Raw genomic sequence first — 14,936 nt, forward strand, 5'->3', positions numbered from 1 at the left:
CTCTAGGAAACCTTTCCAAAAGCTATGTTTGTGTTCCTTTTGTACTCCATCATCCAAAATTCTTTACCTTTACAATTCTTCATCAGAACCATTTTTGATTATTTCTATATCTCTGACAAGCCCTTTTCTTTTGCCTTGCAAAGTCCTCCCTAAAAACACAATTGCGTACACACCAGCGGTACCTTTTTTGGGCTTAAAAAGCCATATCTTAACCTTGTCTGCACAATCCTACTGACCTGCTGATTTTGATCGTCCAGTAGAATTACCAATCAATTAATTTTATTTAACAAGTCATTTGTTCATGGAACTACCGAGACACAACCTCTGGGTTTTCAACTCTCATTATACAAAGCCATTTACACAGCACTGTGGGAGCTAGAGAGGTTCATAAAAAATACTGCCTTCTGCAGAAACTCACAGTAAGAGGAGGAATGAAGTATGCCACTCAAGACTCAAAGAACAAAAACTGATCTTAATAATGTAATGATCAAATTATTATTTGGAGTCACAAACATATTAGACAATGACATCATTTCTAATGCAAACTTAAATGAGCTCTTAACCTTCTCTTTCTTGCCACTGCACCCACAGTTCTGAATAGCTGAACATTTGTATGCGTTGGTGTTTACGGTGGTACCAGAACAGTTGTTTGCACTCATTACTCCTAAGAAAAGCACTCTTGGTCAGATGTGGGCATTCGCAGAGGCTGCAAGGCAATGGAGTGAGTGCCCAGTTCTAGAACCTGCTAAGCTGGGGACCAGTCTTAGGGTACTGGCTTCTTATACCATGAATGCAAGGTTCACACAAGGATTCTGACTTAGAATCAAACGTCTCAGAGGTTAGAGTTATCCTCATATCTGTGTACAAGATGGCCTTCTGGTAGTACAGTGCCCTGAGCCAACAGAACTCTAGTTTTTAAAATCTGCTTTTTCTCATGCAGCTTTCACTTCTCAATAGCTTCTCCAAACCATTATTTGAGTTCCGCAATCAAGTGCCTAAAGCACATGGTGGGAATGGGGGAAAAAAGAGTTGGCTTTCACAGTAAATGTTCTAGAAAGCCCCAAACCAGGAGTCATAAGCAGTTCCTAAGCTATCACAAAAACAAAACTGTATCCCTTCCTTTGCCTCAGTCTTTTTACTAGAGGCTTCAGGCCACTTTTTGAGACTATTTTTTTTTCCTTTAAAAGCAGATATTATATTTTTTCCCCTAAAAGATGTACAGGGAAACAAACAAAAAATGAAATTCAAGAGAATTCTGCTTAACGAACTCTCATACATTAAATTATCAGAATTTTATAACTCATGTGATCTTAAACGTCATCTGCTTCAATCTATGCCTCTCCTAGTTCTGATTCCCTTCCTCTCCTCCAGCATTTTCTAGAAGAAAACACAGGTTGAAATGGAAAGGGAATCTAAGGTCAAACAAATACTTATGTTCCATCAAGTAATAAAATACTAGAAATCTAAGTAAATCTACATCTTTCCAGGAATGGTTCTTAGTCAAAGAAGTTGCTCTCCCAAGATTACACCCCACTTCTTGTGGGGGGGGGGTAGCCTGCACCAAAGGCCAAAGTTTCGAGACAAAGTCTAGAAGCCTCCTTTGGGACAACTCTGAAGGACAGTTCATCACCAGAACAAATTGTGGGGTCAGCTGAAGCCCCCATTAAACTGCACCACCAGTTTCATTTCTCCCTCCTCCCAATCCTGCATCCCTTACCCTCACAGGTGTTCTTCCAGAAAGCACTTGCTAATAAATTGCCTGTATTTGAAATTCTGTCTCAGAGTCTGATTCCTGGAAACCCAGCATCTGACCCTTATATACCCTTTACAAATTCAGAAAAGTTATACTTGATGCTTCTGCTTTCTTATAAGTAATTTCATTTGTAGTATAATTCTTTGGCCACTGTAAAAATAGTCAGCCTTTGCCACCATTTTACAACAAAGCAGATCAGAAAATCAAAATCCCTGGGTTCTCTTGCCTGTGCTCTGACTGGTATGTTCCTCACAAGCATTAGCTTACTTAGCTGTGAAATGTGTTCAGGGGTAAGGAGCCACATATGCCACATAATGTTTTCAACCAATAAGTTGACAAATCTTAGACAAATACACAGATTTTGCACTCCAATGAAATTAAATACATTTCCCCATGGATTTGAAAAACGAAAAAGCACTTCAGAGAGTCTATATTTGATCTGCTAATTTACATTTTATAGAGCATGATGAGAAATGTCAAGGAAGAGAGGAAAAACAGTCTTACAACTAATGATTCTTAAGTGGAATGGTGAACATCTTCCTACACGTGACTAGAAATCAGCATGCCGCTATGATGTGGTTTATAGAAGACTCGACAGATAAGACTTGATGAATCTAAGTAACTGCAAGTGGGGCCATCAGAAAATGTATCTACTATCCTGCAGGAAATCATTGCTCTGCCAAGATAGAGATCTACAATTTGTTCAGCAGAGCTATGTAAGGCCTATCAGTCATGTCAGCTGCAAAGAACTTACTTTATTTATCAGAAAGCTGAAGAATTTATTTTAAAAGCAACTTTGATTATATGTTGAAGTCATTTCCTTTCGTTAGATAGTTTTACCAACACAGAACTTGGAGATGACAAAGAATGTAATGTGACAAAGTTATTTCAAAAGATACATTTTCTATCAACTCTTCCTTTCTTACTGAAGTTTTATTTAAGTACAATATACGTACTGGAAACGTGTATTATCCAAAGTAGTGCTCAGTGATTTTCCAAAGTGAAATGCCTTGTAACCATCATCCGGGTCATGAAACAGAACATTATCAGAAGTTTCCCATGTTCTCTTCTGGTCACTAATCACCTCCCAGCAAGAGTAACTCCTCTTCAGAATTCTAACCCCATAGATTATTTTGCCCGTTTTTAAATTTAACATAAATTGAATCACACAGCTGTGTTAGGTTTCTGTCTTACCAACTATTGTTTGTGGCATTTTAATTTGTTCATGTTCATTGCTGCATGGCATTCCACTGTGTGAATATGTTACAATGTAATAAAGATGTGATAGGAGGAGAAGGACTGCCACGCACATTCTTGTATGTGTCTTTTGGTGAACATATCATGTATTTCAAGAGCGAAATAGGTGTAAGAATAGGATCGCTGGGTCACAAAATCCTTATACATTTTGTAAAACTATTTAACTGGTTAAAATAATGTACCCATCATATATGATAATTTTTAAAATAACAGCAAAATTAATTGCTGGTCATTGTGGGGCCCATTCATGTAGAGTAAGACACTAGGGATAAGGAAGGGTTTCTGTTTTAGGCAACAAAATAGAGCAACCTTGAGCTCCAGGTGACAGCATAAGACAGCACAACGTGGTGGCCAGATCAGGCCCACGTTTCGGGTTCATACTCTCAGAATCTTCGCTTGCATGTTTGTAAATTGGAGATGCTACTGTCAAAAAAACTTAAAAAAAAAAAAGGATATAAATAATCCGAGGCATGCAAGGCATCTTTATCCTTGAAAGAGCAGTATACCATAGAAGTGCAGAGGTTGCCCAGGTGTCTCCTGGAGTGAGTCAGTAAGCTGTTTGAGTCTTTGTTGGCTGTCTGTAAAATCAGGATAATCTCACCACATGATAATATTATGAAGATTTAAAGAAGTAGTAATTAGCAAGGTATTTAGCAAGTGAATAATATTCAGAAATTCTCAATATTTATTAGAGTTCATTTCATTTTTCCTTCTTTCTAAGCTCATTAGTTCCTTTCCTATTTAATGAAAATAATTTTAACTGCCCTTAATATATCATAAAATCTTAGAAGATATTCTAACTATAATTGATTTTAAAAAGAGGTTCCTAAACTGGTGTTTCGCAAATACAAGGCATTCTTATAATGCACCTACTTATTCATTCAGTTGTTTGACAGATATTTAGCAAGCACCAATTCTGTGTTAGTACTGAGCTATACAATGTATGAATGTGAAGATGAATTAGATACATTCCCTCCCTATCATGAAGTAATTCACAACCTGTTAGAAGAAGAAATATTTGGCCTTGAATACCTAAGCATATGAGGCAGCAGTATGTGTAATTAATGCCACAAATGCAGTAGAAAGAAATGTTATTCAAACATGAGAAAGGAAGCCATCATTTCTGGGTACAACATTCAGAAGAGAAAGAATGTATGAGAGCATCACTTTCAAAGTGATGCATACAACTTTGTTAGGTAGAGATAGCCACTGAGTCATTCCAAAAGGAGAGCAATGTTCAGACGGAAAAAACAAAGAAGGGGCAATTATATTTATGGACTGGAATTAGTCTAGCCTGGCAGGAGTCTCAGATATATATTTCTATATCTATCTATCTATCTATCTATCTATCTATCTATCTATCTATCTATCCATCCATCCATCCTTCTATACATCCACCTAGGCATAGCAACAGGAAACTAGAAATGTAGTCTCAGATGTGAGATGCTCAGTGGTTTGTAGTTGTTTTTTCTTGGCAGACAATGGGGAGCCTTTGGAGAAATTTATAGAATGAATGTCATATTTAAGTTGTTTTAATAAGACATCTGACAAGCAGGATACGTGGGAGTCTAGAAGATGCTAGAAGGGGCTAAGACTCATTATGAAGCTGTTTTGACAGTTCAGGTGTGAGGTTATAAAAAAGAGAATTAACATTGACTCTGGGGAATAGGAAGGTAGCCAGGAATTGAAAAGATATTGTGGAAGAAAAATCAAATCAACAAGATATAGGAACTTATTGGATAAGGAAGTTATACATGGAACATAAAGGCCCACAGAGGATTTTTTTTTTTTAATTTGAGTATAGTTGACACATGAACCACAATTATTTTTAAGAAGAAAGCTATAGAAGATTGGCACAGATAAAACTTCATTACAAGAGGAAAGTAGTTGGAGGGGCAAAGAGAGGCAGCTCAGGGTACAGTGCCTCTCTATGTAGTAAAAGGAATGAAGGAAGGACAATGGCTTCACAGAGTAGTGCAGCAGGGAGCTTAGTGATTAGTAGGAGCTCAGAACTCTGAAGCCAGACTTTCTGAGTCCAAATTCTGGTTCTGCCACTTAGTTGCTGTATGACTAAAAGCTAGGTACTTAAACTCTCCAAGCCTCAGTTCCCTTATTAGTGAAATAGGCATAATAGTTATATCTAACCCATGAGTTGAACAGTTGGAATTCATTATAAATTCCATAAAAATTTTTGTACTTATTAGAGTAAGACTGAGAGCTATTAGAGCATGGAGGAAACATGACATATAGTAAAGTAGAAAGAAGCAGCCGTTAATTCATTCACCTAAGCGGTCTCCACTGGAGCCTGCCAATTGCACCAGGCTCTGTTCTGAGCATTGAGGATATAAGGTGATCAAAGAGGCAAAGTCTCTACCCTCCTAGAGATGACAATATGGGGAACACAAAAGAAATAAACAAACACAAAAATGCAAGCAGGATGGTCATCCACATTAATAAAGAAAAATAAAGCAGAATAAATAGAGCAGAGAGTGACCCCAAATGCTGTGTTAGACAATGGTCAGGGAAGACCTGTGGTGGTGGCCATTGAAAACAGACTTGAATGGAATTAAGAAAAAGCCATGTAAATACCTATGAAAAGAAATTCCAGGAAAAGAGAACAGCAAGTGAAAAGTCCTTGAGTTTGGATGTGTGTTATTATCCAAAGAACAGAGACGAAGGCTATGAGGCTGAAATAGATTATAGTTGCAGCAGATGAAGTGAGGGATGTGTCCAGAGGCTTTATCACATGGGGTCTCGTAGGACATGGTGAAATCATGAATTTCATTCTACATATGATGGGAAGTCAAGAGGAGTGACATGATTTAATTCAAACATTGAAAGGCTGCTCTGTAGATAACTTAGTATAGGAGAAAGAGCTAAAGCAAAGTGACGAGTTATGAGTGTAGAGCTATAGCCTATAATCTGAAATAGTTGGTGGTGGCATAGTTGAGGACGAGCAGTAGAGATGGGAAGGAGAGATCAGCTTGGGGACAGGTATTATGAGCAAGAACTACAGGATTGATGAAAGACTGAATTTGGGATGTGATGAAATTTGGATAAAAGAACATGAAACTAGAGCTCTGAACAAGAGTAAATGGAGGAACTGTGATACCATTTATTGAAATAGGGAAAACAGTAGGAGGGTCAAGTTTGGAGGCAGAAAGGGAAATATATAAAGCAGGATTTCCATCCTGAACATAGCGGTCTTGCCTATTACACAGCTATATGGAGAAACTGAGTCAGTTGTTGATATGAAAGGTGATATGGATTCGGATAAGAGAGTAAATTAGAGATAAAATTTGGGATTTATCAACATTTAAATGGCATTAGGCCATCAGAACCAGATGACATCATCAAAAGAGCTAGGTAGGCAGAAGAGAAAAGGCTGAAGACAGCCCCGGGGCACGCTTTGACTCTGACATTGGAGTAAGAGGAGGAATAAGTAAAAAAGAAAGAAAAAAAGAAGTTATGTCAAATTTTGCTGAGCATCTGAAAATTGATGATTTATTTTGACAGTGTGGAGATTATTGATCACCTTGCAACTGTGTTTTCAGTGGAGAGAAACTGTGAAAATCTCATTAAAACTAATAAGGGAGATTACGAAGAGGAAAAAGTGGGTATAGACACATTTTAAAGGCGTTTTTCAGGAAGGGAGAGGGATGAGCTTCAGTTGGAGGGGAAAGTGGTATCCAATAAGGGTGTTTTGAAAGAAGAGTTGTGACAGAATGCTTGTATGCCTATTGGAGTTATCCATAAAGAGAGAAAATGAATGATACAGGAAAGGGAAGGGATAACTACAAGGGTCCCCAAGTGGATGGGAAAGGATGACAACAGAGGAAAGAGCTGGCTTCAGAAAGGAGCATAAACACATCAACCAGATTTGATGGAAGGATAAGGATACCATTTCTCAGTGATTCTCTCTTCTTGGTAATATCATAAGCCAGATTATTAGCTGAGCATAGGGAAAGAAGAGAGGTGTGGGGAGTCTGAGAAGTAAGAATAGATATAAGACACGAAACAACGAATGACTAGAGAAATGAATGGCATTTCCAAAAACATAACTGCTGGCCTTGGATTTGCAGTCATTAATGCCTGGCAAGCAAGTCATGTGTTTTTCTCCAGATAAAATCAGCTGTTAGGATACATGGTGAGAGCTGGTAGTAGAGCTGATTTAATCAGGGATGAGTTTTTTTTTTTTTTTTTTCGGGTGAGTATGATGGGGAAAGAAGACCAGGGGAGATGAGGGTGTTTGCAAGGGACTGAGGATAATAAATGACTATGAATTCTCAGTTGAGTTTGGAGGTAAATGAGGACATGAGGCAGTTGAGGGATGGTGGGAAGGTGGCAGAGTTAACTGATTGGAGGTGGGATTGAAGAATTGCTGGCAAAGAGGGAATAAAATAAGTGAGCAGAAAAGTAAGAGAGTATAGAAAAAGGGCTGATAGAAACTGAGGCTTGTAGGGGTTACAATGATTGCTTTAGGGGTGACACAGAATTGATGAATTGAGGTGGGAAGGAGCCAATATCATTGCAGGTACCATAAAGGAACTAACAGTCTAGGGCATTGGATGAATTACCTGCATGGATATTATAATTACCAAGATTAATCATAGAGGTAATTGGAAAGGAAGTGATCCCCAGGTGTGCTAATATCTTCAGTTAATATGGGAATATGACAGAAAACTTCCAACAAGAAGAGGGTAGTAAGTGGATATCTGTTAACACTTGCTTCAAGGGTGCTAGAGTATTTAAATCTAGAAATTGGACCTATTAAAAAGGCACACACAAACAACTATGAAGATGTGATCATTAGAATAAAACCAATAATAGTGACGGAAGTTTCAGCTTTTCGATTCATATTTTTAACAACTTCTTAACTATGTAGCCATCTGTTTTGCAACAGAGAGACCACTGGATTGCACACAACAAATACAATAAGTAAAAATTTGACTTCAAATTATAAACGATATGGTTTTAGTCATTCTTCATTTTGTCCAATTGCCCAGAAAATTCAGAGAAAATTCTAAATATTTTTGATACTTTGAGACAGAAAAGATGAAAACAGAAAACACTACATTTATTCCTTGTGGTACCAATATTTACCCACCAGGATTGTTGGACTGGGCATCCATAGGAATCATAAGCTTGGCCCGAGTGGCTCGACGTGCAGCCAGTGACCTTTCCAGAGTGGACATGGAGCTCCCTGCTTCTTCAGTGTCTTGACCTACAAGAAAAACAATATTCTGAGAGACACACCTTCTTCAATGAAACAATCTTTACATAATTTCTAGCGAGCCATGTTGATGCCTTTTTCATTTTATTGAGGTTTTAAATAATTATATCTACTTTTTTGGCTACCCAATCCATAGAGTCTCATTGCACAAACATTAAAAAAATTTACCATAACCCCGTTATTCAGAAAGATCCATTATTTATATTGTTCTTTATAAGGTTTGCCTATGTGTTTATATGTGAAAATGAGAAGGTATATATTAATATACATATTTTGTACTTAAGTGACATTTTCCCATCCATACTATTTTTTTTTTTAAAGATTTTATTTATTTATTTGACAGAGACAGAGACAGCCAGCAAGAGAGGGAACACAAGCAGGGGGAGCGGGAGAGGAAGAAGCAGGCTCATAGCGGAGGAGCCTGATGTGGGGCTCGATCCCATAACGCCAGGATCACGCCCTGAGCCGAAGGCAGACGCTTAACCGCTGTGCCATCCAGGCGCCCCCCATCCATACTATTTTGTTACCTTCTTAAGAAAATACTATGAACATCTTTTCTGTCAAGTCAGTTTTATAATATTTATTTATTTAAAACCCCTCATACTTCTATATTCACGAGCACCACCCATTTTATTTTATTTATTTTATTTTATTTTTTTAAGTATACTGGATGCCCAATGTGGGGCTTGAACCCCAAGATCAAGACTCTAAGATCAAGAGTCACATGCTCTATTGACTGGGCCAGCCAGCCAGGTGCCCCAGTTTTATCATTTTTAACAGTTCCATAAATATCCTATTGTATGAATTTACCACAATTTATGCAACTAGTACTTAAGGCCCAAAGGCATTATATCTTATTATAAAAACACAGGAAATGAACTCTATTTTTCAAAAGTAAGGCTACCTATATTTATATAAATTTATTATGATTCCATAAAATACCACACTAAAGAGTCATCAAAAATAATTAGAAAGAATGATATGTGTATATTTAAAATGTGAACAAAAATATATGTTGAGAACAATAAAACTGAAGTTCTGAACAGTATCATATATGCCCATTTGTGTAATATACACATAAAAGCATACTGTGTATATACACATTTCTCTGTGTGTGTGTGTATTCATATATATCTGTATATAATATATGTATATATGTGTTATATATCTGTATATAATATACATGTATATATGGTGTGTTTATATATCTGCATTAATGTGTATGCATGTATATTTGTATAGAAAGGTTACACCACAAAATTCTTAATATTGTCTTTCTTTCACGAAAGGGATAAGGAATCTGGGATGGTAAAAAGGCAAACATACTGTTTCTTCCTTTCGGTATTATTCTTCACAATTTTTTGTATTATTTTCCTTCTTTTAAAATTACATACGTGAGTTCTTTTCTTGGTTAAAATAGTAGTTAATAAAATTCAAAATTTAAAATAATGCTGGGGGAAATTTCTACACAGCCAAGATAATGATAACTGCCTAGATCTGAATCTGTCCACACATCCTCCAAAAAACTACACAGACCACGTAAGACAATAAAACTATGCAAATTATACCCCTACAGCACAACTAAAGAGAGAGAACACAACAAACTTTGAATCTCCTGAAAGTACAGAAATAAGTAATATTTTCCAGCCAAGCTATGACTCAAGTTGCTGCCACAAAGTCTTTGTGGGAAGTTGAATATTTGAGAAAACTAAACAAAAGAGAAAAGAGGGGAATAAGCCTCCTAAGACTGACCTAAAATCATCAACAAAAGGAGAAAGTCTGCCTCAAATGTAAAAATATTTTTAAAGTTTCCTAGTAGACCAGAGCACTTACAAGTATCCTAGTCATTGACATGGAGTTTTGTTCTTTTAACCAGGAGAGTGTAGAGAACGCTTGATGTAATGTAAAATATAACCAGCAGGATTTTGAGTGCTACTTTCCTTTTGCTATAGAGTTGGCAAGTAGGTCCTCAAATAAAAACAGATAGGCACAAGTATCCTCTCATTCTAAAGAAATTAGCCATTGTTTGGAGTTAAGCTTCTCCCAGGACTTATTAAATGATCAAAAGTAGTCTAGCTGCCCCAAAATGTCACTTCAGTGTATAAAAGATAAAGGGAAATGTAAAGAAGGAAAAATCCTGGAAATAATTGGTAAAACCTTCTGAGGGCTGAGAGGCAATTCTATCCCCTCCAGTGGGAGGCAGAACTATGCTGTCCTCCTGATGCCCTCTAGGAATCAAAAAGGTCAGAATAAGCAACTGTAAAGTGTGGAGTTTCCTGCAAAAAGATCTGCCTTTCATTTTTTCTTCAGGTATTAGTCTGCTCAGGCAGCAGGCTTGCTGATCTACCCTGTGTCTATTTAAACAGGGGAAGAGGTTATTAAGGAGAGCAAGACTGAAAGACTGGAGTACAAGCTCTCTCATCATTTGGCCTGGCAAAGATGTAGGTACTTCTTCTGGGTCAAGTGAGCACTTGGAAAGTTGTTCAAGCTTGAGTCATCTCCCTGGAATTCACTCAAGTGCAGCTGACCCACCAGAGGACAGTGAGGTTGACAGAGCTGTTCCTGGTAGGAGCGGGTTAAGCCCTGACTTGATATCTCACATCATGTAATTGGCCAGTGGAAGAATCCCACAGGGTCTCAAAAGAACTCATGCTTATGTTTCACAAAAGACCAAGAATTTGAATGTCACATGAAGAAAGCCCATGTGCATAAAAAGCATCGCCAAACTTCAAACTATCCTTTCTCTCCTCCCTCCCTGCCTCTCTGCTCTTCATTTCCCCTCCCTGTCCTCCTATATAGACAGGTAGGAGGAATAAGCAAAGGGGTTTCCGAAACAGACTGTGCCCCCTCCTTTCCCACCCCCACCGCTCCATTTCCTTCCAAGGTACTGGAGGCTTTAAACAACAAATTATAACCCCAGTCCTCAGAGCCAAAAGTCTAGCTGGCCATAAGGGAGGGAGAAACTTAAATTTAAATTTCCGATTGCAGTTTTTAATGAACTAGAATGTAGTTTAACAACTGAAAATGATGGAAAATGTAGGGAAACTCCTTGAGATATTATTTAAGAGCTAGAAAAAGAACACTCAACAACTCATGATTGAAAACCGGTAAGTGAATTTCTTGTTTAAGCTGAAAAAATCTAGTAAACCAGTTACACAACCAAATAACTAACATATTTTAATTCAGTTTAAAAATAACAGCTACTCATTCTACAAACACATCATAAGTAGACCAAGAGGTTTTGTGTGTGTGTGTGTGCGTGTTTGGTTGGTTATTCTGCTTCCCATAAGCATTTTTACAATATGAGGATCAACAGAAAATGAAGTATCTTACAACCACTTTCTAGATTTCTTAGTTATTCCTGCACATGGATTGTTCTGCACCAAAGAGTAGGCTTTCTTCTTCCGATCACTTTGTAGATAACACAGCCTGCACACAGACTCCACCAAACCAGGCTAGTGACCATATAATGTGATTGCACGGGGATAAAAGTTGATCTTCACAGTAATCGAGGCTGAAGTAACAGAAGAGTCTATGTGTTCATATGTCATATGTCCCTAATGTGATTTTTTTAATGCAAGAAATTGAGAGAAAATTTAAAATCAACTTAGAATTGTCCATAGACATAAGGAATTAAAAAAAAAATAGAACAGCTTCAAATTTTCTTTGACAAAGCTTTCGTTCAAGATTTAACAAAAAGCAATAAATTCATTTGGCTTTTACATTTCAGTATTTCCCAAGTGTACCACCTGTTACCTCTTAGAAGTTTTAAGAAGCGTTGCAATTATAAAAAGCAGGTAATAGGATGATGGGAAAGAAACTACTTAATCAACCAAATTTACATCAGATTATTTAAACTATTGGTAAAGGACCTGCAGATTGAAGGGAAGGGTGCCTCCATCAAAGAGGGAGTGGAAAACTCCCGTGTGGTTCAGAATGGGGGGCTTGTCTTGATGCCCAAGAGGACAGAGTTACCTGAATGAGACGTGCTTTTGCTCCCCAGTTGGGTTTCTGACTGGCTGTGGCTGACTGGTGTGAGGTCTTGGCAACTTTGGATGGGAGAGTCCCTTCCTGTAGGGTCAGTACCCGATGGCTTCTCGATATTTTTCATCTCCATTTCTTCGTGATGTATCCAAAGATCAGGGGGCCTGAGGTCCTTCTGGCTGCCCTTCCTCTTGCTAACACTGTGGGTGGCCCGTTTCCTATGGAACGAAAAAATTAGAAGGCGAATGTGAGTGCCTCTATTCAATGGTCTTTCCTCTCTTTTCTCAGTAAATTCAAGTGAGAAGCAGGAAAGGATACAAGAGTGCTCCCAGGAGGAAACCTATGAAATCCAAGAATTGGTGGGCATGTCTTGGCTGCCTTTCCTCCTCTCTCCCGGAGCTTCACCACATTATAGGAGCAGCGGTGCTGAATCCCCAAGGCCTCGGCTGCCTGCCAGAGAGTGCCTGACTCTAACTTCACCAGCTACAAATTCTCACACAAGGTGACAATGGGTTAGAGGGAGCCATATGCCAATCTTTGGAGCAAGTCATAAGGCACTTGACTGAAACATCTGTTTAGGAGATAAATGAAGGAGTTGCTTTGAAAGGGCAAATAGAAATAAAAAGGCCAGAATTTGTGCCAGCCAAGATTGGGGTTTAAAAGAAAGTCTATAGCTCAGCTGTATAATTTAATATGCTATTTGCAGACGAAAGGCAGTATGGGGACATTCTAAGGAGAATAAACACCTATGCCTTGGAGTCACTAAGTATCTGGATGCGAACACAGTCTAAGACCCATCCTTTGAAGAGAGAAGAATACAGATTAGAATGAGGCTTCGAATATCTCTTATTTTCCTCAGTAAGAATTTTGCAACCACAAATTCATTTTTCAGTGGTAGACTCTTCGGGGGCTAGTGAGTTTCAAATGTTCCCTGCCTGCTAAGTAAAGTAGCATGATATTCCTGCCCACTGTTCTCTACAGTAGGGGTCAGTAAGCTATGGCCTATAGACCAAATCCACCCACGGCCTGATTTTGTAAATAAAATTTTATTGGAATCCTACTGAGCTCATTTATTTTCACACTGCAGTGTATTGAGTAGCTGTAACAAAGACCATGTGTCCCACATGTCTCACGAAGCCTCAAATATTTACTATTTGTCCCTTTTCAAAAAGTTTTCAACCTCTGCTTTATAGTTCTCCGTTTTTAAAAATCTCCATTTGTAGCTTCTATTTTTTTTTAAGGTAATAATGTCTTTTCTAAGACAGAATTCAGATAGTTAAAATCTAACCTCTGATAGAACCCCAGAGAAGTAACTCCCTCTTACTTCCTCACTTGCAATGAATGGATTATGAGGATCAACTGTTTTCATGGTTGCTAAATGGTTCCAACGAACCACTTGGGCGAAAACTCTGTAACCTGTACAAGGCCACTGCGAGGGGCTTTATTTTCCTATGCCGAAAAGGACCTTTATGCCTATGAGGCAATTAATGAACGTTTAGTGGTGTGACTCGCTTTTTTTGTTGTTGTTTTGTTTTACATTTTTTGGTCTTTTTTGAAGCATGCTGATAAGGACTGGAGACAAAGAATGCCAGACTTAATATTTATCGAGTAGTTTAGCAGAGAAATAGCACAGTATTTTCCGTTCTAATGTTTTCCCTACAACTACCTACATTTTGCTGATTTCCTGGCAGCGGTCCCACACTGACTCTAGACAATGGTCTGTAATAACCCTTAGATCATTTTCTTGTGTCTAAGATAATAACTCTCTGCTAACCATCCGTTCCCTGAATTCATTTCCTTCTACTTCACCTGCCCACAGGAAACAATCTGCAAGTCACACACAGCTCTCTGTGTAATCTTCCCCTGGTAACTTCTTAGAACAATTTAATGTCATTTTCAAACTTGGAGATTTCACCCTGTTATCTTTCTAACAAATCAAAATGCTAAATAACTTTTTAATCCCAGTGCCTACAAGACTGTATACAGAGAAGTGCCAGTTCCCACATCCAGGATAAGACAGTCAACCTTTTCATAATAACTCAATATTTAAATAGCCTGTGGGGGAAAATGTGTCAAATAATCTCTGAAACTAAAAATAAGTTATGAATTCTGTTTTCCTCTCGTTGACACACATGATTCATTCATTCATTCATTCATTCATTCATTCACCAGCCCCCATAACCTCAGTACCAAGCTTCCCCAGATGTATTTTATTAAAAAAAAATTCCAAACCTGACTGAGGTAGAACCTTTTTGTATGTTGTGATTTATCACCTCACCTGGGGGAAAAAAATTATCATTCCCGATAAAATGAGTACACGTTTTTCTGATGGATTTTAATCAGATCAAGACCTTTTCTGAGAAGCTACTCATCCACTCAGCTATCAGTCAAGAATCTAAAGACTCTAAACAGACTTTATTTCCTTTTTGTATATATTCTGTGAAACACCATCTACTAACTACTTTTGTTTTCTCTATAATGTGTCTTCTCAAGAGAGAAGTCTTTGACCTTGGAGAGGCCTCCTTTCCCTGCTAGTGGTAGCCCAGCCGCCCATGCAGCAGGTTTGTAATAAAACGGACATCTGCTCATAACTAAATTGCCTGAAATTTGTCTTAAAACCTGCAGGAACATTGTCATCCCAGCCTTCTGTCCATCTGCTGGTTCTCTGACATAATGACTGCTGCCCATAGTGGCCCCCTAGCTTGTCTG

The 14,936-nt window shown here is 38.1% G+C and overlaps 1 protein-coding gene across 1 annotated transcript in view; it reads right to left on the bottom strand.

Annotated features, from left to right (window-relative positions):
• DCC (DCC netrin 1 receptor) overlaps nucleotides 1-14,936 on the bottom strand; it is a 697,032-nt gene that overhangs the window by 47,075 nt on the left and 635,021 nt on the right. The window contains exons 24-25 of the mRNA XM_048218577.2: nucleotides 12,219-12,445; nucleotides 8,118-8,234 (exon numbers count right to left, since the gene is read on the bottom strand). Of these exons, the coding sequence (XP_048074534.1) occupies nucleotides 8,118-8,234; nucleotides 12,219-12,445 (344 nt within the window). The remainder of the gene's footprint in view (nucleotides 1-8,117; nucleotides 8,235-12,218; nucleotides 12,446-14,936) is intronic.

Source organism: Ursus arctos, unplaced genomic scaffold (assembly GCF_023065955.2).
Source record: "Ursus arctos isolate Adak ecotype North America unplaced genomic scaffold, UrsArc2.0 scaffold_17, whole genome shotgun sequence".
Lineage (NCBI taxonomy): Eukaryota > Metazoa > Chordata > Mammalia > Carnivora > Ursidae > Ursus > Ursus arctos.